This window comes from Alosa pseudoharengus, unplaced genomic scaffold (genome assembly GCF_046254945.1).
Source record: "Alosa pseudoharengus isolate Yale_2024_CS ecotype anadromous, Long Island Sound unplaced genomic scaffold, YU_APseudo_1.1 YU_APseudo_1.1_scf_24, whole genome shotgun sequence".
Classification (NCBI taxonomy): Eukaryota; Metazoa; Chordata; class Actinopteri; order Clupeiformes; family Clupeidae; genus Alosa; species Alosa pseudoharengus.
This window is the reverse complement of record NW_027468689.1, coordinates 28,603,709-28,631,292: the sequence shown is the minus strand read 5'-3', so window position 1 is coordinate 28,631,292 and position 27,584 is coordinate 28,603,709. Positions and strand designations below refer to the sequence as shown.

The following is a 27,584-nucleotide window of genomic DNA, read 5'->3' as shown; positions in this document are numbered from 1 at the left end:
GAGAGAGAGAGAAAGGGGGAGGATTGACAGAGAAAAACACAGAGCGGGGGAGAGAGAGAGAGAGAGAGAGAGAGAGAGAGGAGGGGTTGTAGGCTGTCAAACGGCTCTTGATTAATCTAATTCTCCTCCAATCCTCTGACAAGATTGTCCGACTATCCTGCCACACTTCTCCATTATTCTCTCCATCTGTCTGGGGGTGTCTCTGTGTGTGTTGGGGGTTGGGGGTGGGGGGTAAGGGCCGGTTGGATCATGCCAGCCATGGAGGCTGGGCTTTATTTCAGCTCTGACTTTTGCTCTGTTTTCACAATGGCCTGGCCCACGGCCCTATGGGTAATTCTCACCCTCACAATCAGGACGAAAGTTCCTTGATGAAACAAAGACCTCAGACAGACGGGCAGGTGGGCGGACAGGCAGGCGGGCGACCGCGCTGCTCTAAGCCTCCCGCTCCACCAGCTGAGAGCTTCTGACCGCTCACTCCCCAGAGCGACCGCTGGCTATTTACACTAGGCCCTTCAGCTGCCATTACACTACACTACATTTTAATTATGCTTATTATGCTTTTATATTCATTGGGGACTGAACGTGGCTGTGACCTTGATGTTACCGGCTACTTTGGCGTCTTGGTCCAGTGGTTCAGCCAGCGGCGGGCCGGCTGCTCGTACACACACACCCCAGATGACTAACGAGGAAGAGGCGAGGCAATGAGAGGAAAGCAAACAAACAGATGGGGGGGGATAAATGGACACCCTCAGATGGGAGGCAAATGAAGTGGCATCTAATCAGGACCGGGCCACCTGACTGGAACTACAATCAGCTCCACTAACACTCCGCTACAACACACACACACACACACACACACACACACACACTCACACAAAAACACTCGTCCACACATCACACACACACAATGAAACTATCTTTCTTGCACTGCCTATCTCTGTATTAAACACACACACACACACACACACACACACACCCACACACACAAACACACAGAGAGAGAGAGAGAGAGAGAGAGAGAGTTCATTTGTCAGAAAAAATAATAGTTCCAATTTTTGTTTGCTTACATAATGCCCTGAGTCAGCTGAAAGTCAAGTTAAGTCACTTTTAAGTGTGTCTCTGAGACGGTCCTTACTCAGGGATGGGGAAAGGTGTTTTGCGCTCCTTATCCAGCAACTGCGGACCCACCTGACCCCAGCACTGGATGTCTGGAACACCTCAGTGTGTATTTAACAGAAGCCTGGACGGAGGTTTGATGATGAAACGTTGACTGTGCTGTGCATGTGTCTCTGTGGGAGGACGACAGATGGATGAAGATTCCTCCTACTCTGGTCTAGTATGGTTAGTCCACAGAAATCATGGCCTAGATTAGAACACTTTCATTGTTATCATAGTCCAAAAACTGTCTTTTGGTATTTGTACATATCACAGAGCCGACTACACACACACACACACACACACACACACACACACACACACACACACACACACACACACACACACAGGCTCTCCAGTGGCGTGTGCCAGAGGGGACAGCTGTGGTACCAGGTCGGCTGCTTCCACAGGTGGAGCAGGTGGAGCGTCCCTCCCCGAGGTGGCCAGGGTCAGCAGCTCCCCGGGCTCGGCGCAGATCACATGGGCACTGGACTGGAAATCGCTTTGGATAAAAGCATCTGCTAAATAACAGGCCAATGCTAATGAGAGGGGCCCACAGGGCTGCCATTTAAGCACATTTAATGCATTAAGACCATGAACCACCACCTGAACCACTTCAACAGGAAGCAAACACACCACAATTACAGAGGAACAAGCAACGTCTGAAGGTTTGTCTATATATAAACATCAGCAGAAGTATATCTGTCTCAAAGCGTGACTAATGTCACTTACTGGAATTGCTACCAGTGGTTATACAGTAGTGGTATTGTAACTAGTACAGTGTATAATAGTTGGAGAGGAAATTTACTTCTTGTGTGTGTTTGCCTGTGTGTGCTGACATTTCCCCAAAAACTCTAAACAAGAGCTGAGGATTGTGGGAGATTCCCAGGAGAGAGCCACGTGTGTCACTTCCCCCACTCTTGGAGCTGGTAGCTCACGGCACCCAGTAAACAACATATGTAGTGGGGGTATGAAGTGAGGGAGGCTGGGAGATCAGCAGGAGACATCCAGACCTTCACTCCTCAGAAACAGACATGGAAAACATCTTACAAGACATTAGGAGGGGGCCGATTATTGTGTATGTGTGAGTGTGTGCGTGTGTGTAGATGTGTGTGTGCGTGTATGTTTGTGTGTGTGTGTGTGTGTGTGTGTGTGTGTGTGTGTGTGTGTGTGTGTGTGTGTGTGTGTGTGTGTATGTTTGTGTGTGTGTGTGTGTGTGTGTGTGTGCATATGTCTGAGTGTGTATGTGTGTGCGTGGGTGGGCGGGCAAATATGGGAATGTCATTGAATGTGTTGAAGTGACATTGTGCCAAAGCTGGCATCTGACATTAACATAAATATGCAGGAGAGAGGGATAAACAAGATCAGAGGTGCAAAAAGAGCCTCAAAGGCATTCCTGAGGAGCACAGAGTCTTCTGCATATGTGTGTGTGTGTGTGAGAGTGTGTGTGTGTGTGTGTGTGTGCGTGTGTGTGTGTATGTGTGTGTGAAAGAGAGGGAAAGGAGAGAGAGAGAGACTGTGCTTGTGAGTGTGTGCGTAAAAGAGAATGAGAGTGAGAATATGTCTGTGCATGTGTGTGTGTGAGAGAGAGAGAGAGCATAAATAGATGAACAGGCATGCAACATGTGTGTGTGTGTGTGTGTGTGTGTGTGTGTGTGTGTGTGTGTGTGTGTGTGTGTGTGTGTGTGTGTGTTTAAAAGACTGAGACAGACTGACATCATGCAAGCCAAAAGGAAAATGCCAGCGGTCAGGCTGATCAGCTCGTGACTATAAATACCCGTTCGCTCTCATATCAGTCGGGTGCTAGAAGGTTAATTTGATAAACCTATTTCCACCTTTTAGTTCATGCTCCTATTTAACACGCTGTTATTATTGTCCCTCATTACGCCGGGAGCCAGCGGGGACGTGACTGGTGACATTCTGACTGCAGAGGGAGGGATAATGTGGGATTTCAATATTTTTTTCCGCTCTGACAGTTAAACTACTCCTCAACACAAGCAAAAGCTTGTGCTCTTGCAATGTGGTTACTCCATATAACTGAGCTTTTTCATCTCTCTCTCTCACTCTCTCTCTCTCACTCTTTCACTCTCTCACACTCTCTCTCTCTCTTGCTCGCTCCTGGTCTCCAACAGGAAGCCACCTGCTTCAGATACTTGAGATACAGTGTTTTTTCCGGCGTCAACAGATTGCTCTACAATTAACAATTTCGGTCCAGAGGCCGCTCACTCAAATTGGCTGCTGTGGTGGACATCGCAGCACTTACTGCTTTCTTTTACTAGTCAATTACAAAACTGCCCACACCGTTGTCCTGTTTACTCATCATTTGTTCTTTGTTCTCAAAGATAAAACTGTGTGCTTGCCAGCATCTCTTTCATATACTATAGAATAAGCTCTCTCTCCCTCTCTCCCAATGCCCACGCGGATCAAGTCTCCTCCCTGTTCTCACTGATTACATGACATCTGCTGAGGGAGAGGGAACACACCAGAAGTACTGACAGTGTTCATATTTATTACTCTGTCCTTCCCTCACTCTCTCTCTCTCTCTGTTTCTTTTCATTACTCAATGAAATAACTGTATCTCCTTTCATTCTGTTTCATGCTTGTTTTCTTCTTACTCTCTCCCTCTGAGAAAGTCAACAAAAGAATTTTCAAGAAAACTATGTGCAGGGGTCAGTCTCTCTCACTCTCTCCCTTTCTCTCTCACTCTCTCCCTTTCTCTCTCACTCTCTCCATTCTCCATCTCTACCAGGGTAAGGCAGACTGCTAAGACAGTTTACATGAAAAAGGGGAAAAAACCTTTCCTGTATGTACTTCATGGGAAAAAACACAAATCATCTCATGAAGCTGAAGAAGTCTCTTCCTGTCCCCTGGTCAGTACAGCCTCAGATATGATCTCCACTGACCCTTTCCTCGGCCCATATCACTGCGGGCCATTCTCCCCCTCTGTTCTCTCGCTTTGTAGGACACATGCTTTCTCGTGAGTGCTGCCTTTGTGGGACGTACCCTCATCCGCGCCGTGCGTTCCCCCATATAGGCCATAATCTATGCCATGTTGTCAGCTTATATGGGTCATTTAGTGTCCCTGGGACAGCCATTCATTCTTTTGTCCTTGATTCAATGAAGGTTCGCCCCAAAATAGGTATTCTTCAACGCAGGCATATAAATCAGGAGTCTCTGAGCCTCTCTCCGAGGTGCTGGCAGATATGGGCCATGTATGCATCAAGGGGGTAGGTAGTCTATGTGTGTGAGTGAGTGTGTGTGTGTGTGTGTGTGTGTGTGGGTGTGTGTGTGTGGAGGGGGGGGGAGGTTGTTGTAGATGTGTGTCTATGTGTTTGTGTATGTTCAACCCTAATACTTTATTCTAGTCTCGCAGAAAGGCGACATGAGACCACAGGACTAAACTGAAAATAAAATGAGTAGTGAGTGAATTCTGACAGGTCAATGGGCCTGTAGATCCGTGTTTATGTAATAGTGTGCATGTGTGTGTGTGTGTGAGTGTGTGTGTGTGTGTGTGTGTGTGTGTGTGTGTGTATGGCTTAATGCCATGAGCTGACTTTGCCAATGAAAGGGATCACTCAGCTCACTTCAATCTACCTTAATAACACACAGAGAAAGCCCACTGTCACAAGTAGGAGCTGCAGGGAGAGCCACACTGCACTAACCATCACCATCAGGGACAGCGATATTCTCAACAATCACTTTCAGACAGACGGGTGGAGGGATACGATAGAGAGAGACAGAGTGGAGGGAGAGAAAAAGAGAAACTGAGAGAGAGTTTCTTCAGCAGACTGCTTATGCACTCATTTACTGATGGAGCTCCTATAGCTGAGGACAAAATATATCAGTTTGAGTACATCCCAGATATCAGTTACTCAGTAATACTGCCATCTCAGTATTACAGTCATGCTGCGTGTGGTTAGAGTGGGGAAGAAGAGGCCTACTGTAGGACTGCCTGTAATGATGGACTAATGAGCCCCTTCCAGTCAGCTCAAGCCAAAGCTCAGGGCTCTTCCCTTGCGGTCACCAGGGTTACTGGTTAATTATTTCTCCTTTCTGCCTTTACTCTCAGTCTCTCTGAAATCAGGAACACACACGTCTGTTCCTGGAAAGCTTAGCTGTATGTGTGTGTGTGTGTGTGTGTGTGTGTGTGTCTGTGTGTGTGTGTGTGTGTGTGTGTGTGTGTGTGTGTGTGTGTATAACCTCCCCATCAGCTCATAACTCTTGTTCATAACCAAGTCCCGCTGCTTTTTAAAGCCAAAAGGACATTTAGCCTTTTCAAATGAAAACATGAAAACATACGCCTTCAAGTGTGTTTCCATGGCGTCCTATAAACAAAAAAACAAAGAGATGAGCTAAACATCCTGTCTTGTTTGAACAGATGCCTGCACGACTTTCATTCTCAACACAGTTAAACGCCTGTATATTTAATATGAGCTTTCCATTTAAAACAAGAAGCTAACTTGGCTTTAATGGGGTAATTGGGAAATAATATGACCAAACAAATTCTGATCCCATAATTGAGCTTTCAACAGTTCTTCATTTAAGCATTACACAGTGCTGACACAAGTCATATTCTAAACAGTAGTTTGCTTCAGAATCAATTTTGCCGTCTCATATTTAAGAGATTCTCTTAGCTGATATGAAGACATACTAAAAGACTCCAATGGGGAAAAAACAGGGCTCCAACTGAATATCCACATAGTATGTGCTCTCTCATATGGCCCAATTATCATCACTGGCTCTTCTTCATACCGGCAGTGGGGTAATCACAATTAACATACAGTACACGCATATATTAAGTATTTGGAGTGACAGTAATAATATATCTACATCTAAAACATGTTATGCTTTCATGTAATTCAAATATAATGTATGTGCCAAATCAAAAGGGTGAGAAAAGGATCTTCTTTCTGGTTCATCATCTCTGCATAACATCTGCGTTACATGGACAATTCTGTGCCATCAAAATTCTATAATGCACAAAGCATCCACTGACATGCAGAACACACACACACACACACACACACACACACACACACACACACACACACACACACTTTCACCAGATTTGTGTATGTGATGCAGCGCCTGGCAGAACACAGAGGCTCCCTAAGGTGGAATTAATGAAAAACCTTTTCATGGAAAACTCATCAGCTTAAGAGGGGGGACCACTCCTGGGTGTGAGTGTTAGCATGTGTATGTGTGTGTGTGTGTGTGTGTGTGTGTGTGTGTGTGTGTGTGTGTGTGTGTGAATGTGCCAGTATGTGAAAGCTACTAGCTCTTGTGTGTTAGCGGTGTTAGTGTGTGTGTGTGTGTGTGTGTGTGTGTGTGTGTGTGTGAATGTGCCAGTATGTGAAAGCTACTAGCTCTTGTGTGTTAGTGGTGTTAGTGTGTGTGTGTGTGTGTGTGCATACCAGTGTACCTGTGTGTACGTGTGAGAATGTGAAACCATGTTTATGTATGCCAACATGCAAGCGTGTGTGTGTGTGTGTGTGTGTGTGTGTGTGTGTGTGTGTGTGTGTGTGTGTGTGTGTGTGTGTGTGTGTGTGTGTGTGGAGGGTCAGAGCGCATGACCTCTCATTTCATACTTTAATTAAAAACTCCCCCAGACGTCCTCCCTCCTCTCCTCTCCTCTGCCCCTCCTCCGCTCCGTGCCAACTCAGCTTCCTCTGGCCCCAGTCAAGTCTTAACACTGCCAGCCTGTGGCTCCTGTTTCCATGGACTACAATCTCTCTCTCTCTCTCTCTCTCTCACTCTCTCTCTCTCTCTCTCTCTTTCTCAGACACACACGCACACGCACACGCACATGCACGTGCACGCACTCACGCACAAACACCACGACAGTTCAATCCAGTGGTACCCCTAGCACAAATGTACACTCAAACACACACATAAGTCAAAGCCCTACGCCATTCTTCAGATCTGCATTGAGAGCACAAAGCACTTGAGAAGCATTCTGCCTTCTCACATCCCTATCATAGAGAACCATTACAACAGTATCAGATGTCAAAGCTTCAGCCGACACACACAAACACACACACACACACACTCCCCCCCAAGTGTGTATGTGTGTGTGTGTGTGTGTGTGTGTGTGTGTGTGTGTGTGTGTGATGCTGTGATTCCAGTGGTCAGATAACACCATTTAGCATCTGTGTGAGGGTGTTGTGTGTAATGGCTGATACTGCAGGCAAGCAGGAAGCAGTGATCACAGTCAGAGTGAAAAAACACTCCAGCACACTTTAATGACATTGGAGAGGAGGGGGGGAGAGGGGGGGCATGAGGAGGATTTGCTGGGGTTATGGGTGTGCCACCGCTCACCTGCTGCACCATATCCACCAGATAATCCCCACGAGAGGCATGATTCATACAACACACACACACACATCCACACAAATGTGAAACCATGTTTATGCCACCATGCAAGCATGTGTGTGTGTGTGTGTGTGTGTGTGTGTGTGTGTGTGTGTGTGTGTGTGTGTGTGTGTGTGTGTGTGTGTGTGTGTGTGTGTGTGTGCAGCCCCAAGTGCTTGTACACATGTATCCACACAGACAGCACTGATAATAACATATCAACACTAGAACAATATCAACAATAGGAACAAACACAACTAGCACTCAACACACATAATACTTGCTCACACATTTTCAGACAAACACACACACTGTTTGATGTGGAGTCATGTTACCACGACACTGTCTTGAAGGTCAGAGAAGAGAGGTATCCTGACCACTCTCTCTCTCTCTCTCTGTGTCTGTGTGTCTCTGTGTGTGTGTGTGTGTGTGTGTGTGTGTGTGTGTGTGTGTGTGTGTGTGTGTGTGTGTGTGTGTGTGTGTGTGTGTGTTTATGTGGAGAATATGTGTATTTAGTTGTCTATAAGGCCTCTTAGTGCTGGGTAACATATCACTCATCAGCTCATCTCTAACACTGTACTGCCTGAAGAAATGCATATGATGCATACAAACACACACAGGCACATACACACACACACACACACACACACACACACACACACACACACAGTAACTGTTCCACTGTGCAAGTTAGTTTCTTGCAAGTTAGCAATTTGCAGAATTTCATAAAAAAAGTGTTTTGAATTGGATTCACTGCACTATAAAATTACCTATACTAGATTTCTCTTCATTCCAACATCCAAGCACACATAGAGAAAAAAGCAAAGATGAAGCTCTGATAATGAAGATAATAGTGGTCATGGTGGTGGTGGTGATGATGATAAGGATGATGATAAAGAATGGTAAAGTTAAGTGAGTTTAACTGCCATGGGGTTAATAAGAATAGTGAAAAATCTGAGAGCCATGTGCTTTCATAGATTAGTCTGATCAGAAGGCTATGACACACGCTGAGAGTCAGAGCAGCTCAGAGTTCTTCCGATAAATACTTGTGAGGTCCTAAGTGTGCGGAAAGCCTATGACTCAGAACACAGGTGAGGTCGCTTTTGGTATCTGGTATCTTACGGGATTGAGGAGATCTATGCCCGAAGTTGATTCATCATGAGTAATAGCCTACTTCTGATTTTGTGGCGGACGTGGCACAATACAGCCATTTAATTCGACGCATCAGATTGCCAGCGAGGAAGACAAGCTCGCTGTGTTGGCCTATCGCCTGTCCTCTCAATTAAAGAAAGGAGATGAGAACAATACAACAGCCAGAACAGCTGCAGTAATTAAATAATCATATTACTTTAGAGGGAAAATGCTTAAAACTTTCCGCCTGGTCGTTTTCAATTTTCTGCTCGTTTGGACATGGCCGCATTCCGATTGCCAAACATCTCGTTGGCACATCAATCCTAATTAGGCAATCTGCAGATCGAGGGAGGGAGAGATGAGTGCTTTGCATAATTTAATAATGAACTCACACAGATACAAATTTCCAAACGCATTCATACAATTATCTCTCCCTCCTCCAGGCGAGAAATATTAATGTGATAAGAGCTATAATTCAGGAGATGTGCAGGAGAGCAAAATGGAGAAGAGCTACGAGCGCCCTTTTAAAACTGCCGCTCTGGGCAATATGAGCAAAACAAAAAAATATGTGGAGAATCAATTTCCCCTCATGGGTGTATTAGACACAGCCGAGTGCGCGAGCGAGAATCGGTCTCCCCCAATCAGAGTCTCATCTGGTGGCCTGCAACTTGCAGGGCCGACGCAAACTTCCTCTGACGGGCCTGTCGGTGGTCAATAACGTCCAAACCAGGGCACTTATTATTTCTGTTAAAGTTTCCATTAGAATCAGAGCGAGAAATGGTCATAGGACGGTGACGCAATTTATTTTGGCATCGCTGCTTGCAGGCCTGTATGCCTGTGTGTGTGTGTGTGTGTGGGGGGGGGGGGGTGCCTATTGGCTTGAACAGTATACTATCCCCTCTGCGTCCATATTAACTCGGAGATATAATGGAAGCTTGGAAACAAGAATGTTTCCTTCCTGTTACAGGTGCGTATGTGGTAGCCTATGCAATACTTAAAATGTCAAAACGCTGCTGAAGGCCTTTGGAATAACTGTCTCATTATGGTTATGTTTTAATATAACACTTGTAGTCGGACAGGGAGATGTGTCAGTGAGTAAAATCCTTTAGGAAACTCGTTACATTTTCAAATGAATGAAACAACTGTATCGCTGGCGCATTACCACAAGACACTATTTAGAAGTAGCCTACTGATGTGCACTGCACTGAGCACGTATATTACAATTATGCAGACTCCGTCCCTTTGTCATTAACTATGATAAATACATGCTGCCGTAGTATATGTAATATATCTTAATTATCAAGTAGCAGACATCATAATATGTGCATAATGTCCTTATTTTCTATCTGAAAGCAGCTGCCTTGTGTAAGTCAAGCAGTGGTGATCTCAAGTTAACATTTTTTTTCCCCATCAACGAGGAAGTCTGGTCATAAACACACCGAACAGCACCAGGGACACTACATGGGTTTCATCTTACCACATATCAAAGGATCTCGGCTGAGCCTCAAAAGCATGAGTGCTAACAGAAATATGATCAACAATATTGTTTTTCTTTATGGGCTGTAACTGGAGGAAGTGTCGGCATATCTTCTTTCATGAGCAGGTGAGGCCCATCGTTTCAGTTTCAAACAGGTCGTGCACGGTTGTAAGATTTTTTTTAACTACATCCCATTTACTCCATTTTACCATTTTCATTGTTTATATGTTAACATCTGGATTTGTTGCTATAGGCCTATGTGGAAGCTGACTTGCACCACTTCTGTTTTAAACTGTTTTCCCCCCATTATAAATGTGTACAATAACTTCAAATGAAGTAGGCTACATGATTGTCATCACTTCTTCAATCTCACCTACAAGAAAACATGCATCTAGTTTATCATTGGCACTCACCTTGCGTTAGTGCAGTCATTGTAGAGAACCTCCAAGTCCTTTCTCGAGATAAGTTTGCAGCGGTTGACTCCAGGCTGGATGGCTCCAAGACCACGAAGGATTCGGACCTGCTCTACATTGCAGACCACCGGTGTTATGTCCAGCCTCTTGAGTTTGGTGTAGACGGTGTGCAGTCCCCCGACCAAGTGTTTCAGGAAGAGGTCAAATGCTTGTGGCAGACAGATGAGCTCCTTCCCGCTGACCGTGAAAGAGGCGAGCCGTGCGCCCATCACCTCCACCATACGGCACTCGTTGTTCTGCGGTGTGTTCTCAACTGGAGACGGTGTCGAATACACCGGTTTAGTCGGTGGGCTGCCAATCGGGATCCCTGGACTGCCGGTGGGTAATAGCTCCGAGCGAAACAGGCTCTGTCCCGAAGTCACAACTGTTGGAGGAGCAGGGAGAGAGGGGGGAGGAGGAGAAGACGCCGCCGCAGTTGAAGAGTTACTGCCGGTTGAATTTGACATTTGCGGTGGATGCGTCAGGGAAGGCGAGGGCATCAGCGTTGTCGGTGTGGCCATGGTCTCGTCAATAGCCTCACGAACAAAAAGTTCAAAGTTTAAAGAAACTTACAGAGTACCTATATATAACAACACGAGTCAGCCTTTGTTTAATGCGAGTTCAATTTGCAGGTGCTTGAAATAGAAAAAAGCTATCTCGGACTGCGGCAGGACATGCGCTCGCGTACTTTGAGGACATCGATCCAAGGCTGATGTGTTCTAGACCAGGAAAAGATAGAGCCCCTCGCTCTCTTGGATTGCTGCTGAGACAGCGCGTGGAGGTGGAGCCACCGAGATGAAGACTTCAGAGGAGATAGAGCGCGCACGTGTGTTCAGAGAATAAAATAGAGGGAAAGGAGCGCACTGGTGCAATTTGCAGCAACCACCACAGTAAAGTGTTATCAATATCAAACTACTAGTCCACAAGGAGACTGTTATGGAAATATATAGGCCTATCAACAAAATAAACATTGATTTTAATATTTGACAATAATAATAATAATAATAATAATAATAATAATAATAATAATAATTATTATTATTATTATTATTATTATTATAGGCTAATGAGAAATCATTTTAAAATAATATTTTTTTGCATGTTGCTCTCGAAGTGGGGTTGGTTATCATTAGCCTACATTGGGGTACAGTCGGTTTTAATCTACCATTTGTTTACTGATCCTATATTGTTATAAATAATATTTTTGTTTACAAGTGTTTCTCCGTCCACCAATGGTTCTACAAATAGGCCTAAACAAACCAACAACTGCAATTAGGAGATAATCAGTGACTTTAATGGATGGACAGGTGCAATTTGAATGCAAGTCAAGATGGTAAATAAGAAGTCTTCAGTAGTTAATGTCACTGTACACCTTCAATGTAGGCCAGTGATTAATTCACTTCCGCAGAGTTTGATGAAACAATATTGAAGGCAATTTAAATAAAGCTCATTTAAATGTCAGTGTTCATGGTTAGGGCTTTGCTATAATTGGCTATTTAATTAAAACAATTTTCATGGTCATTAATATAGCCCGCCTCTTGTAGTGCACTGACATATTTTAATTACATGGTATTAACAAAATTGATATGCTTTAGAAAGCATGGGGAACATTTGAATAAGAAATTATTAAGGCAATTAAGCACAGGCCCCTCGTTGACATTAAGAGTATCACAAAATACAATGAACTTTTTTTAAAGGACAGATAACTTTCGCAGTGTGAGGACATCCTTCAGGATTAGATGGCATTGGTGAACCAAACTTCATATAAGCTACGCAATTCCCTCAGAGACTCTCACTCTCGTGTGAAATTGCTTTGTATTGTTTTCGGTGCTGATGAACCCTGGCTTCAAGTAGACCTAGGCACAGCATATAGGCACACGCACAGATACACTGCCCTCTCTTGTGTAAAGTGAGAAGTGCGTGACGCGGACAGGTTCTATTTAACTATAAAACTATAGCCTACCTGTGTAAGTAGCCTACCCAACCCACAGCATCCATGTCAATTTATTTTCACTAAATAAATGGACTAACTTGTCTCGTCTCCATATGTCATGCATATATGCCGCGAGCGGCAAAAATAATATGAAAACTCAAAGTCAACAACCACAACGGCGATTGCGCAGTTAGGACATTGGACATTTTGATTGCGTTTTTACGCACGCAGACGTGAACATATAGTGTTCGTGGGCTTGATACTGAGGAGTCAAGAGTGATGGCCACTGATGGAGATGACACAAACACCATGCCTGTGCATTCCTAACCCTCATTAACAGGCTTCTCCGGAGAGACAGGGCATTCATCTAAATTAATATTGTCAAAATTCTCTACACGCAGTCGCGACTGCTATCCATAATAATTAGCGAGAAGTCGTTCGTCTGTGCCGTTCCGGTCTGCTCTTAGGAGGTTGTCGGCTGGATTTAGTTTCTTTGTGACATTTTACACATTTCTGTCCTGTCAGCGGTGTCAGCAATCCTTGTTGTGTGATGACGTGGGAAGAAAAGCGTGGAGCACAATGGGAAAGAATCCAGTATAAGGCAAGGCCATGCATGCAACGCATTAGAGAGTGCTATAGCATATTAAAGTTTAAACAAATATTTTATAAAATGCTGTTGATGGGAGGGTATGTTATAAAGCTGAGTGTTAATTGTAAATGGTGAATAGATATCAGACGTCAACAAGGAATGCCCCATGAGTATTAACAATGTAGAGCGCAGCTGTGCTTTTACCTAATTATGAATGTTTCTTGTTTTGACTGCCTTCCTCAAGAGGTTATCATATTAGTTGCTGTATTACTGCATTTTTACTACTAATAGTGCTCCTCCTTCAACAACCTCAGAACACTTACAGACAAGGCCACTACCTGACCTTGTAGCCATTGATCAGGCAGCAGCAATGCCTTCTCATTGTAATGTAAAAGGAACATTTGTTATGATGCACATCCAATGCTGGAACACATTCCCAATCAATGGGGTGACTCTCTCTCTCTCTCTGTGTGTGTGTGTGTGTGTGTGTGTGTGTGTGTGTGTGTGTGTGTGTGTGTGTGTGTGTGTGTGTGTGTGTGTGTGTGTGTGTGTGTGTGTGTGTGTGTGTGTGTGTGTGTGTGTGTCAGAGACAGAGGAGGGAGGGAGAGAGAGAGACAGATGTGCAGACACCTTTAGGTCATTACAATTAGACCTGGGTACTATATTAAAATAAAGATTTATGTTAATGGTTCTTACACATTTGTTGAAGAAAACTTACACTACCATCAATAAACATTAACATTAAAATTAACAGTTTATAGTAAAGTCATATGGCCTAAATTTGATATGCATCAAGATGTGACAATGTTGGTGATGAATCTGATTATCAATGGAGAGCTATGTTACCCACGGACACTGATAAATTGTTCCCACTGTACTATAAACCCCTTTAAAGGCCCACAAGGTGATAACTCAATCACTGAGAGAAAGAGTCCACATTTGACTGTGCTTCTTCCAACACACACCTTCTATTGAGATGATGTTCTCTGATGGATTGGTCATGGCATTCCACAGAAGGCCTTGAGTAGACAACAAAGCTATTGCATAGTGCAATAAATCATGCTAGCTGAAATGTCATGTGGAAATATCTCCTTAAGATGGATGTTAGCTGATGCTTCGGGTACTTGAAAAGTGTATGGAATTAAATTGGGACAGTGGACCTATTCATTAAATATAAATCGTGTTTGTTTTGTTCATTTGTATGTGTGCATGGAAGATAGAGAAAGAGCTTCCCAGGGATAATGAGTGAAATCCTCTGAACCATTTCTCAGGATGGCTTCTAAGACAAATTTCCAAAAAGCCTCCAGCATATTAATCACACATTTCTTTCATTCTTACTCATTCTGTAGGGCATCTACACAAGGCACGCAATCTCCAAATGTATAGAAATAGAAAAAAAAACAAGATATGCAAGGTTAGACAGAAAACAATCACAATAGTCTATAGAAAATACAAGCTTTGAAGTACTAAGACGTGCAGGCTGACCACTGCAGAATAGCTGGCCATGCTTACTTTATGCAGCTATTGCAAGAGAAGTTATTACTAAGATGTAATGTGACTTGTTAAAATGCAGTGGAGGTCCTGTCTTGAGATGCACAGAGTTCCTCCTGTAGTTGTCACACTAATGATCAAAGTCAAGAAGGAGGAAATATCTCTGGAGTAGCAGTAAGAAGGTTGAGATAGGGTTGTGGAAAAAAGTGAGAATTCACATACTTCTTTGAACACTTTTTCTATACGCTTTCCAATATGGCTTTGTGTTCCTTAATTGGCTGAAATTAATCTTAGGGATGTCAATGTCTGATTTGCATTCATTAAAAGTCGACTAAAGAAGTTGAGCTTAATTCCAATCAAATTTGTTTAATTATGCATGGCAAGAGATTCCCTGAAGAGCACAGAACTCAACTTCAGAAAAGACTGCCTCTTGTTTTTTTCCACCAGTTGGTTGTTCAGGGGGTTGATGAAGTGTTAGAGAACGTTCCTGCCTGGTGCCTGGGAGGACACTTCTCAGGATCCTAATAAGTGTCTGCATCTCCTTGGACGATGATAACTTTTTTTTAAAACGAGTGCCACAGGAGTCAAGCATCATTTGTGGTAAAATGTCATTTCTTGTTCTTTGTCTCCATACTAACTGGTCCTTTGTGGAGAGATGTGAGAAACATGAGAGATCACTACACTGCATGGTTTGTCTGATCACTCGTATGAAAATCTGCTGGTTGCTTTTAGTCTAAGAATGGGGCAATGCAATCAAAATCTATTATTGTTGTTATCACTGACGAAGGGCATCAGATGTTGGATTTCAAGTGCAGGTGTCACACGTACCCAGTGTCAAAGATTCACAAACTTACCAATTTAATCTAATGTATTAATTAAGGCAGTAGAGGAAAACATGATAAAACATAAATGTACAGTTCTTGTGTGGCCTTGAAAATGGGGTTTTATCAAAATGAGTCCAAGTAAGACTTTTGGAAATTCTACTATTCAAGAGCATATCCTTTCATGGTTTGTTTGTCTGGGAAATTTTAAGGAAAGGTATGAAGCTCGATGACGCCCCTTGGCATCAATAACACCATGTAGCGCTTACACTGTATCCAGTTAGTTAAAAAACACAACTAAAAGGGCCATGATCCTTCCTGATCAAAAGTGTTACACAGTGCAACATCAACAATTTGGACATGCACTGACAATGTCAGACTTGTCTCCACTTTGTTCCACTTGACAAGTTCAGTTGTGACTTTTTGAGTGCATCTCTGATACAGCATTTAGGCTAGCCATGTAACAGGCTGTTCAGCATAGTTGATCTGTTGACTGTTTGTAGGTTTATGGCATGTCTCGTAGGTAGAGAAAAACTGTTGCTCTCAAACACTGTCCAATTAATCAACAGTCAGTGTACTGATGAAGGAATAGTTTAAATAGACAGATAATGGAAAGTTTGTAAAGTGATTTCATGCTCCCTGTAAAAAGTATTATTAGTATTTTCAAAATTACAGTATTTTATACATGGAGTGAGTACTGTATTTTGTAATGTATTACACTTTATAATGAAAATTAGGGTATTTGATATTTTGTTTTAAAATATATTTTGATGTATTTTTGCCCATCCCTGCCTACACACACATTTGCATACTGAATATAGTTGAGACCATGATGGCATGAAGTAGTCTATTTTGAACTCTTGGTCACATCGGGCTGATAGGCAGGCTTCCCAAATAGTAAAATAAATGCTCTGTAACATATACAGTATATGATTTCAGTCTGATTTAACCACTCTAGCCTGAACCTCTCCTCTCTCTCCACAGCGTTCCAACACATCGACTTACAGAGTGACCTCCTCTAACACTGTTCAATGAGCCTGCCAGGACCAAATTGGCAGAGTATACTGTATGTGTAAAACAGTGCACTATATGGTATACATTATTGTCTTCCTGTTGTACAGTCAATGATTTGAAATGGTTTAGAAAGTACTCAGGGACCAATGAAGAAATCCCGCTTTCCAGTGGGCGTTAAAACCTGACCTTATCTCATGCTGTAGGTCAAACGTGTTACCCCCTGTGTAAATGTGAAGTGCTGCTTCGGGCTTAATCACGGTCTGGGAAGGAAGCCCAACATATTTCAAAACCAATCAAAGCACAATGTGACTTACAGCTCTCTCAGAGGCACCTGGCTTTCACTAGTCTGCTGTCTCAGTGTAGAATGGAAAGGAGAAGTTTTTGACCTTCCTCCTCCTCCCCAACAGGGGCCTGGGGGTGGGGGCTATGAAGAGATGCGTGTGTCTGTCACGATGTCCTATAGGCCTATAGAGGGGGGGGGGGGGATTATGACTTAGAGCATCATTCACAATGTAAAACAACCTATTCTTATTGTAGAAGATATCCGTCTTTCAGTAGACTACATGCCACACTTATTTTATGAAAGTTTTAATAGTGGTTGTGCGTTCGAGTAGTGGCATAGGGTTGATGTGTGATGGCAGAACGCCGCTGGTCGTGTCACCACCAGCGTCCCATCCTCTCACGCCTGCGGAGGAAAATTGGGATCAAATCAAATTCATGAGGCATAAATATCAACCTGTCCGTTCAAATTAAAACCAGAGACTTCACAACTGGTTACACTATGAAGTGTTTAGAGGCAACGGGTCATTTTCCCCTCGAGGCTGGGGAAATGGAAATGTCCCAACTCGTCTGCGGCGGCAATTCACTGACAGTGATGTTTAGCTCTTAACAGCGCAGATGATTCGAATGAGCACAAGGTGAGGGGAAGCGGATGCCCCATGCGCCCGCCATAATGGGAATAGATTATGCACACGCGGGTGGAGAGATTGGTCGCTCGACCTTCAGCACACTAATTGAAACAAGTACTGGGACTCAGCGCTGGAGTAATCAACTAAAACAGAGGATCATTAATCATCATAAATAGTGCTGTCACAACAAGACCATTGGCATTAGCTGGGCCTTTGTTTTTCCTTTGGAGACACCGGAGTCGTCCGCACAGGTGTAGTCAAGAGTTTGAGGTGGTATTTAAACAACCTCGCCGCTCAAAGGCAAGGTGTCAGACAGGTAGCCTGATGGAAACACCTGCAATCTCAGAAGATTTTGGAAATTAGGCCATAGATAGTTCATCTTCGTCAAGAATAGATTATTCTGTCTAAGAGGCCCTTTGCCCAGCTCTGAAAAAAAGTTGCTCATAAATGCATTGTACTAGATCCCCGGTTTTTTGGGGAAACAAATCCACTTTGGTCATATAAAATATTATAGTTTGGCCTTCTAATGGTGTACATTAATTAGACAGGGTACAACAGCTGTTCTCATCAAGCATGCAATGCATTCATAGTTTTACATTACATTATTAACAGCAAAAGAACTGGAGGGTGCTCCTTATTCAGTGATTTTGATGAAGTCAAGATGTTATCCACAAGAGAGCAATGACACACAAAGCCTATAACCATCTGATGACATTCCATGCAAAAAATTCATTCATTCATTATATACTCAGACACAAAATTCCAATTTAATAACAATATTTCATTATCATAAACTAAAACACAAGGGAGTAAACACCCTCTAAAGGTTGACACCATCATAGATCTACTTGCCCTCACTGTTCGTCAGTCAGTTGACTAATTAATTAAAGCAATTACAGGCAACATATTTCATAATTACACATCAAGGTAGGAATACTTAATTCTTATCTAGGTCTGATGATTTTGGAAGTTAACCAAAGTCACCAAAGAACATTTGAAGTTGATACTTTATCCAAGTCTCATCACACAGTGATTCAGTTTGTACTTATACTTATGTTTACCATTTCTGCTGTAAGTGCATGTTATGTGTATGCTACTGAGACCCTTGAATTTCCCCATGGGGATCAATAAAGTATCTATCTATCTATCTTGTAAATCTGATAAAGTGAAGACACACTTCGGACTTAATCAAGGCCATTGGTTGAAGTGTAAAAAGCTTAGCCTCATCTTTTTCAGTCACTTGAGCGGTTAACCAAAGCCGATGATTAAAGAGCTCTCTTAAAAATGCCTGTATTTCTATTCGGAGCATTTGCCACCGTGCTTGTCTGGTGGTGGCACCCGGGGGAGAACAACAACAGAACAGAAAAGAAACTGATGAGCGGGCCCTTATGAGTGATGTCACTGTCACCAGGGCAACCTTTCCTGCACTAATTTAGCTTGAGAGATACACTACCCCCGCTGCTGTGCATCATTAGGCAGGTTCATGAGCAGACATGCCTGATTCACTTTAGCTGATGACACCTGTCACCGCGCCAGGAGTCCATAATCACTCTCAACACCCTCGTACATCTCAGAGAATGGACTAAAGAGGGGGAGAGTGACAGTACCAACCTTTTACTGTGGCATTCAGTCCCATCGGTCAAAAGAGAAGGTACCCCCTTTCTGCATTGTGTGGACACAAAGGTAACATAGGAGTACAGTCAAGGGTTGTCAGTGACCATATGGACACAAAACAGAGCTTAGCTGATAGAAAAGGATTGAGTGTTCAGTGTGCTTCGTTGCCAAGACAAATCTCAACATTCAGTTGGCCTGACGTCCATGAGCATCCTTCAAGTTAAAAATAAGTGCAGCACCAAGCCTCTATTCTAAAACCACTTTGAAGACAGCAATGAATAAAGTGGGCAAATTCACCACCTGGTGTTAGAAACTGGTTTGACTGACTTTCTCTGCGTTGGCGTGTATATTGCAATGAGGGCCAGAAGGCCTCCCATTACAGAATCATTAACACAACGATCCAAGCTCACCACAGGAACTGCGTATTACTTATTACTGCAGAGAAACAAGGACACAACAACCTCTCTCCTCCTCAAAGCACAGCTGGAAGTCCGGCAATCTGTCCAAGGAGAAAAACAGACTCCTGAACATCAGTCACAAAACACAGCAATGTTGGGCCTAATACACAGTCTACACACATGGAGGACGCTAATGTGAAATTCACATTTATGCTATGACTTTTCACCACCTATACCGTGTTATAATTACATCTCACATTGTGCAGACAACCATGTGTAAGAGTACAGTCTTACATGGGTATTGATGAATTAATTTCAATACATCCCATTATTCTACCAAGCAAGCCAACCTGCATTTAAAAAAAAATAGACCAAAAAGCAATGGGTTAAATATCAAAGTAAATTTAATACACATAGAAAGTTTCAAATATGTACAAAGTCTGTCATATATATACAAGCTGAAGGCGCAGGTTTTTTGAAAATTAAGGGATAGAGGTAAAATACCAAAAGCATTAACTTCATCACACAAGGGTCATGTGCAGCGGGCTTTCAGATGATCCATGATGGAGTCTGGGTTCCTTAAGTAGTGCTGTTTTCAGTAGCCTGACAAGACAATGTAGCAGAGGAAATATTAGAATGAAAAATGACAAATTAACCGTTATTAAAAGTTGGACTGTATATCCAGTCTAAATGAAATGTGAAATGCAGCCAGATATCTATGACCTGCACATGTAGGCTACATAACTACTGGCCCCTGTCAAATATGATGTGCATCTAACTCTACTCTAGAGCAACAAATTAATCTCACCTTCAAGTTATCTGATGCTTTCCGGAGCTCCTTGATGACAGAGGACAATGCTTCTGGATTGATGCCCTGCTCACACAGCCGTACACATATGGACAGTGACTCCATATCCAGGCCTGTGTTCAATAGGCGTGATATCTCCAGCAGTACTGAGAGTGGAATAAGCAAGGTTACACAAAACATAAATATTTACCTACAACTACAGAATTAAGAGATGGTCTGCACACCAAATGGCCTTTGGGGATGTGTGTGGCCTCTCACTGGCATCATTTGAAAATACAGAAATGCACTGATTTGGAAATTCTGGGCCAATATACCAATGTTATTTGTTTATTTACTTCGTAGTTGTTATTCATCATTATACCCCTTTAGTGGAAGGGAAAATAAAGATATTTTAAAAAATAACCATTATATTCAAGTTTTCCCTTCATACAACTCTCTGAATCTCTGAATGTGCCAGTCTACACATTACATTTAGCCAGTGCAGAATTGGTGAGAAGTAACACATACAATTCATTATCGATCAGGGATGGGCAATATGGACCTTAAGCTGTATCACGATATTTCATAGAAGGTCGACGAAAACTAAATGACGATATAGTCCTATCACCACAAGGCAAACATCAGCTGATGTAGCCTACCAGGGCATCCCTTCACAGACAGTCACAGAAACACTGAATGCTGCCTTGAGCAAACACTCAAACACACGCAACAGTAAAAATGTGCGTTAGAAATACTGTTATTCCTTTATTTATTTGTGCAACTTCGACCATACACCACAAATGACAGATTCACCAACTGTGTACCATGCATCCACTAATGTTAATAATGCATGGATAACATAGTTAGCGTTTGTCCTAGCTGGTTCAGCAAACGTTTTCATATAGGTACACCAAACGTCTTCCACATGCAAATATCAACTACTGAAAATAGTTGCGTGTGTAGTAGGACCACTGTCGTCCTGAAAATGAAAACAAATGATCACAGAAATAACGATAACGTAAGCTAACTGGTTAGCCATCGCATTAGCATGTTTGCGATAGCAAACTCAGCGAACAAGGCACAATGCAGCTGTATCTGTGGCATTTCCTGTTTACACAAAATACATTGAGATTTCATCTCACCGTCCATTGTTTCCCGAACAGCATTCATGTTTGCATTTGTAGCACTAGCCATTGTCAAGGTTTATAACAGAGAAATGTCCAAAACGCTAACGTTAGCTAAGTTACCAGAGCTGACAGATGGCTTACACTGCTGGCTTACTGCTTGACAACGTAACCACATCAAGTCTGTGGTCTGTTTTAATGTAACGAGCTTCTTTGATTCTAATAAATAACAGTGATTGCTTCAGAAACTTAGTCTTAGAATTTGAGTTTCGAGAATCACTTAGAAAGCCACATTAGCTAAGACAGCTAAAATGCATGAAGGATGACAAAGCTTTCAAATGTCCGAGAGGAAATACGTCACCTTTGTCTACATACGATTGGTCCACTTTGAGGTTGAAAAAAATCTTGTATCTGATAGGTTACCAGATTTTTTCTCCTGGTTTTGATTGGTTCATATGAAAAAAGGGGAAAAATTAAAACGGACGTTTGAACCAGTCAGGAAAAAGGTCTGCCTGAGGATTCGTTACTCGCAGCTTTGGTGAGTAACATGCCATAATTTCCTAATAGTAATTTAGATTCTAAACAGCGTAATCAAAACTTTGTTTAAATAACACGATGCAACGTTAAATCAACTCTGCTATAGCTTCTACGTCGTTAGCAACATGTTTGCATGTATCATCAAAGTACGTAATGTTAGATTACTTTTGTCAGAGGACACCAACAACAACAGGCTTGCCATTTAACTGGAGTAACTAATACTATACTAGTTTTATTATTCAATGTAAACAAACGTAGGTAGTTATTTCTACTCAGCGTTTCAGTGTACATGTAACGTTAACGTTGTTGAGTAAACATGTCACTTTTAGTTAGTCTCTCAGTTCTTCGGCAGACTTTCAACTGCAGTGACTCCTCCATCTTAGTATTAACGTTATTTGTTATTACCCAAGGCTAGCTAAGATGGCAGAGGTAGGAGAGCCTCAGATCACACCAGAAACACCCGGCAGACCAGCAATCCGCAACCCCTTTGAGAGCCCAAATGACTACCACCGCTTGCACGAACCATTTGTACCAAGTCCTACCATCTTTCGGAGCTCTTGTGCCTCGTCAGCTGTAAGTATCTGGAGAAACTGCTCTAGTCACCATATAACTGACTGAACCCATGTCTTGAATTTCCCCTGGGGATCAATAAAGTATCTATCTATCTATCTATTAACCACAAGGATCTTGAGTTTGGGGATTTTTAGTGTTTGAATCTGTAGCCATGGCCACTTTGAATATCACACACCTCAAAAGTGGGTGCACAACAACGTAAGTTAATGGTGGTCGTTTAAAATATCACATACTGCTTGGTCTTACTTGACCAAGTCGATCTCACTAAAAGTGGATATATAAGGAATTGCAAATATGTCATAGTGTCACATTTCCAACCTAAAATAGGATGATATCAGTATGTGCACATGAAGGGTCTAACATAATTTTGCTGTTCTTTTTCAGACGCCAGCAAAGTTCAAGTGGTCCATAGATGAGATGTCAAACTTGCTCCCAGTAGACATTGACCCAGAGGACATCAACAGACAATCCTTCTACTTGAGTCAAACAAGGTTAGTTCCCTATCAATTGCATCTTCAGATTTATCAACATATAAAATGTGTCTTAACCTATTATTGCATTTCCGGTGAAAGTATATCAAATTATTATTATATAAAATAGCAAGAGGATGTATGTCCTGTACTAATGCTGTGTAATCCTGTTGTATCCAGGATAGACTTTGAAATTGAACAGAAACGACAAAATGCAATTGAACAGGTAAGGCCATCTCTAGTGGTTTTATTGCAATAGTGTTTAAATAGAAATAGCATTAACAGTGTTAAAATAGGAATGCTTTGAAAGTAATTTTGCATTCCTCATAACTGTTTTCTGTTTTTGTGCTGCAGTTTTTCACCAAAGGCGCTATTGTTCCCTCCCCATGGGCAGCCCCAGTAAGCACACTGAAGCATCATGGGAAGGGTAAGTCAGACCACACACACTTATTTAGACTCTCTTTGGATGTGTTGGTTGGCTAATTTTGGACTTAACGGTGACATTTTTTCTAGGTTCTTCATCCCCATTCGTCACTGATGAGCCAGAATCATCCAGAAAAACAAATGGTATGAAACTAAAGTAGTTTAAAATTAGTTGTTTGAAAATGCTTTGGCAGTGAAGCATTTGATGTATTCAACTTTTGTTTTGTTTGCAGCAACATGTCAAACAATCCTCTCTTTACCTGTGGACTTCGATCTTGAAAAAGTATTGGGTAAGAACTTTTTCCATTATATATGTCAGTTGTGTGTTTTCATATTTGGCCACTATCGTGTGTGTGTGTGTGTGTGTGTGTGTGTGTGTGTTTGTGGTCTCATCATTTTGCCTTGATTCAGTCAAATTCCACCATGCCCTGAAACACATTTACTTTTAGATATCTGAATTTACACATCTACATTTCAAGTAGGATGACCGAGACTTTCAGAACAGAAAATAAATGTGTGTGTGTGTGTGCATGCATACTCAACCTTTCCCACAGGAGAACACTACAAAGTGGAGGAGGTATCTGAGCAGGTGCAGGAGACGCTGAGCTCCTCTTCCCTCCGCCGGAAACTCTTCCTTGACGGACAAGGCAGTGGATCGGAGTCCTCGAACCCCCCAAGTCCTGAGAGGGGCCCGTATATGGAAAGCCTTAGTGGCAAGGAGGCCATGTCCCCCAGCTTCACGTCACCCCTGCAGTGTGATGTTCCCATTCTAACCTCATCCTCGGTGAGTCACCTCCCCAATTTAGAACATGCACTTCTAGAACTATAAGATCTTGTACCGTAAGAACACATCATTACTTTGGTAATGATACTTACATGGTTCTTAAATGGCTAGTAAATGTCTTGTAGAACAGCACTTGATCTGGACACTTCTGTTTCTGTCTTCAGTCTCATTATTGATTCATTCATTCATTGTCCTCTTCTTTCCCTGTAGGGTCAGTTCTCATCCAGTCCCATCCAAGGGAGATTTCGCAACTACAGCCTGGGTAGTGCCACTAGCCCCATGTTCCCTGACCGCTCCTCCCCGACCTTCAAATCTCCTACCTTGTCCCCCATTGGACCCCAACAGGCTGAGACTCCACTTTCAGGTATCCACACTGATTACTGGTCATTTCAAACAAGTTTTAACAGTCCTTTACGTTTGTGCCATTGGATGAGTGGGAACTGAGAGGGGTAAAAATTGTGTGTGTGTGCGTGCGCAAGTATAATGACCTGTACCTGTGCATTCCTGTTCCTCAGGTGAACGGAAGCGTTTGACATTCCTCACTCCTGAAGGCGTTCCACTGAGCAGCTCAGACATGGATGTCCGTTGCCGTGGCGACAGCCCCTACGTTGAGGGCTGCTCCCCGATTCGTAACTGCTCGCCCCTCCGGCCCCGGCACAGGGTCGGTGTGTGGGGGTCCCCGTCGCATCTCTCCCCCATCTTGCCCATCCTCAGCACCATCCCACAGGCTGTGGAGCCCCTGCATGCCATGGAGCTGGACTGCAGCTCCCCCCGGACAGAGGCGGCCCTCCCTGGGCACACCCTCTCCACTCAGTCCCCCTCCGAACTGATGGAGCAGGGAGAGGACTCGAGAGGGTCAGCCGGGCAGGGGGAGCCGGTGGACACAACTGACAAGTGTGGAAAGGAGCAGCTGGACTGTGGCTGGACCAAAGAGATTCAGGAGGAGGAAGAGGATGAGGAGGAAGAGGTGCAGGGAGGAAATGGTTTGTCTTTCCCCAAACATCTCACCAGTTCGCGGACGGGCAGCTTGTCCAACGCCGAGAGCCTGCACATGTTCACGTCACTGCTGGCCGAGGGCAGCCTCATCCCACCGGACGGGAGCATGCAGGTCTGTATGCTAGCACTCTACTGACCTCTCCTGCTAGTGCTAACGCTACAGTCTGCTAACACTACAGCTACAGATAAAAGAACACTGCTTGTCATAACTAAGGCTGCACAGTGTTACAGCTAAACCACATCTGTACAGTATACAACAGTGACCTCCAAAATATATGCTTTAGATTAAGCCCAAGCTAAAGCCACAGCTATAAAATGTAGACTATTTCTTGTCACAACCTGCTGTCTTGTGGGCAGCTGTTAGTGACTTTTAATCCCATCTGTTAGTGACAGTAGTTAAAACCTTTCAGTTGGATCATAGGCCACTGTTCAGTGTTTTCAAAGTCGGGTTTAGAGTTGCCAGGGATTGCTCAGTTTCTTTCGCCCTCTCTCTAACATGTAAAAAATTGATCGAAAGTTCTTTTATTTTATTTTACCCTGATTGTGAGTGTTTAAGCCCATCATGGTGCCAGTAGTATAGTGGCCTGTTGGACTGGGTGGCCTGTGGGCTTGTGGTTGACCGCATGCCTCCTCCTGCTGTGTGTTCAGGTGGACAGTGGGTATAACACCTACTCGGCAGGCACAACCAGCCTGATGGAGGGCATCAGTTGTGACAGCCAAAGTAAGGAGGCGTCAGATGTACACATTCCTGAGGAGGGCCACCAGCTTTATACTAAGTTCATGAAATCAAAGGTAAAGGGTTGTTTTAATGTGTGGTGCACACATTTATTTTGTTTATATTTTATTTATTTATTTTTACATTTTTAACAAATCCAAATTGTTTTTGTTTTTTTTAAAGATCATAGTATATTTTGTGTGTGCACTATTTGTTTAATTTGTTTATTTAAGTATTGACACATTACAACACACATCACAAAAGACACCGTATTTAGTGCAGTTCCACTGGGGAGGATTGAGGAGACACCTAACAACACTTGTCATTGTATGTTCCAGATTGTTCTACCACACCACTGATCTGCGGGGAGGGACCCGGGGGGAGTCCTGTGTGTGCAAGCTGCACAACCATATACTTGAGTTGTCTGTGACACAGAGGCAAATACAGCATTACTTGCACAGGTGCCTTGACTTGAAATGAGCAGTTTGAACAGTAGCTCACAACAGTGAAAAATTATTGAATGACTTGAGCTGTGAACGTTTGAATAGGTGCTGTGTCTGGAAATGGCACACTCTATTGAAGAGTTTTTAAAAAATGGTCATTTGTATATGAATCTTAAAAATGTTATGTATAAAAGGGATTTGGGAGAAATTTGAAAATGTATTTTTTTTTTACAAACTTATTTATGGTTTCTTGCTGTTGGACCCCAAATCAGAACCACTAATTGTCCTATGGAATACTATATTGTACTGTAAATGGACTTGCTTAAGAAATCATATGTGACATTTTTTCTTTGATTTGCAATAAAGAAAGTAAAGGTTCCCTTTCTGGATCTTTGCATCTGTATGCTATTTGTCTACCATGTGACAGTTGTGATGTGACTAAGTTTCACACTTTAATGTCAATTTCATGATCTGTATTATTCATAGAAAAAAGCACATCTAGGACTCAATACTGTGAAATAGTGCCATCAGTGCAGGTGGATGTCCAGCTTTGCAATAAGTCTTGTGCTTTAGAACCATAGTACATTGGGAAGGAACATCCCCCATCTCCAATCTTATCCTGGTCACCCTCTAGTGGTGAAAACACAATATTGCACATATTTATTTTCAGAGTGCAAATTCTATGGATTACAAAAGGTAATTCTGTAGATCACTAGCCTGTGGGTGAACCCAGACTAACCTGTTAGCAATGCAATTACGAAATTAAAATAATGAAGCAATAGCAAAACTATGTAACATAAAAACAAATGAAACATGAATCTGAAAATTCAAAAACACTCACTTGTATGGATTCATTCAGTGACCTTGTATATACTGACCTTATTTGCACTCTCAAATCATTTATATAGAAAGCATAGGTAAACATGTTTTATCAGAATTAAAAAGTAATAAAATAGCAATAAAGTGTAGTAAGGAACTGTATGTAAGAAATGTATTTCAATTCATCATAAAATGGCCCTGATAAGTCACTAGACATTAAGAAATCATGTTCATTTCAAATACTTATATCACTGACAACAGTAGTCCGGCCAGGATATTGTCATTTAAAAAGTGAAGTTGCAGCCCTCAACTGATGTTGTGTTTTTTCATGACGAGCCACCTATCTAGTAATCACAAAGTCAGTAGTGTTTCGGCATCCGGGTTGGCAACCTCGAGTCAGGGGAGGGGATACACCGCTCCACAGTAATTTCAAAGTGATTGCAGTACCAGTTTTGGCCACAATCTTACATATGGTTCCTTTAACTGGATAGCATGACATGCATGAGCTCTTAATATTTGCCTCTTTTAAATGTGTAAATGTTTGAAATGCACTTATGACACTGTAGAATAATATTGTGT

General features: G+C 42.7%; 3 protein-coding genes across 5 annotated transcripts in view; 1 reads left to right on the top strand and 2 right to left on the bottom strand.

Moving 5' to 3' along the window:
* Window positions 1–11,279, bottom strand: part of dachc (dachshund c) — a 38,654-nt gene extending 27,375 nt beyond the window's left edge. For all 3 annotated transcript variants that reach the window (XM_076303690.1, XM_076303691.1, XM_076303692.1), the window contains exon 1: window positions 10,528–11,279. In XM_076303690.1, the coding sequence (XP_076159805.1) occupies window positions 10,528–11,087 (560 nt within the window). In that variant the 5' untranslated portion in view covers window positions 11,088–11,279. The remainder of the gene's footprint in view (window positions 1–10,527) is intronic.
* An 8,441-nt stretch (window positions 11,280–19,720) lies between these two features.
* mzt1 (mitotic spindle organizing protein 1) lies at window positions 19,721–21,591 on the bottom strand. The gene is made up of 3 exons (XM_076302734.1): window positions 21,264–21,591; window positions 20,143–20,288; window positions 19,721–19,937 (listed from the first exon to the last, which is right to left on the bottom strand). Exons 1-3 carry the CDS (start codon window positions 21,313–21,315, stop codon window positions 19,914–19,916), a joined length of 222 nt encoding a protein of 73 aa, XP_076158849.1. The 5' UTR covers window positions 21,316–21,591; the 3' UTR covers window positions 19,721–19,913.
* A 145-nt stretch (window positions 21,592–21,736) lies between these two features.
* Window positions 21,737–26,521, top strand: bora (bora aurora kinase A activator). The gene is made up of 12 exons (XM_076302733.1): window positions 21,737–21,783; window positions 22,193–22,355; window positions 22,740–22,846; window positions 23,006–23,051; window positions 23,180–23,252; window positions 23,339–23,392; window positions 23,482–23,538; window positions 23,803–24,032; window positions 24,243–24,396; window positions 24,548–25,140; window positions 25,677–25,820; window positions 26,082–26,521. Exons 2-12 carry the CDS (start codon window positions 22,203–22,205, stop codon window positions 26,100–26,102), a joined length of 1,632 nt encoding a protein of 543 aa, XP_076158848.1. The 5' UTR covers window positions 21,737–21,783; window positions 22,193–22,202; the 3' UTR covers window positions 26,103–26,521.
* The last annotated feature ends 1,063 nt before the right edge of the window (window positions 26,522–27,584 follow it).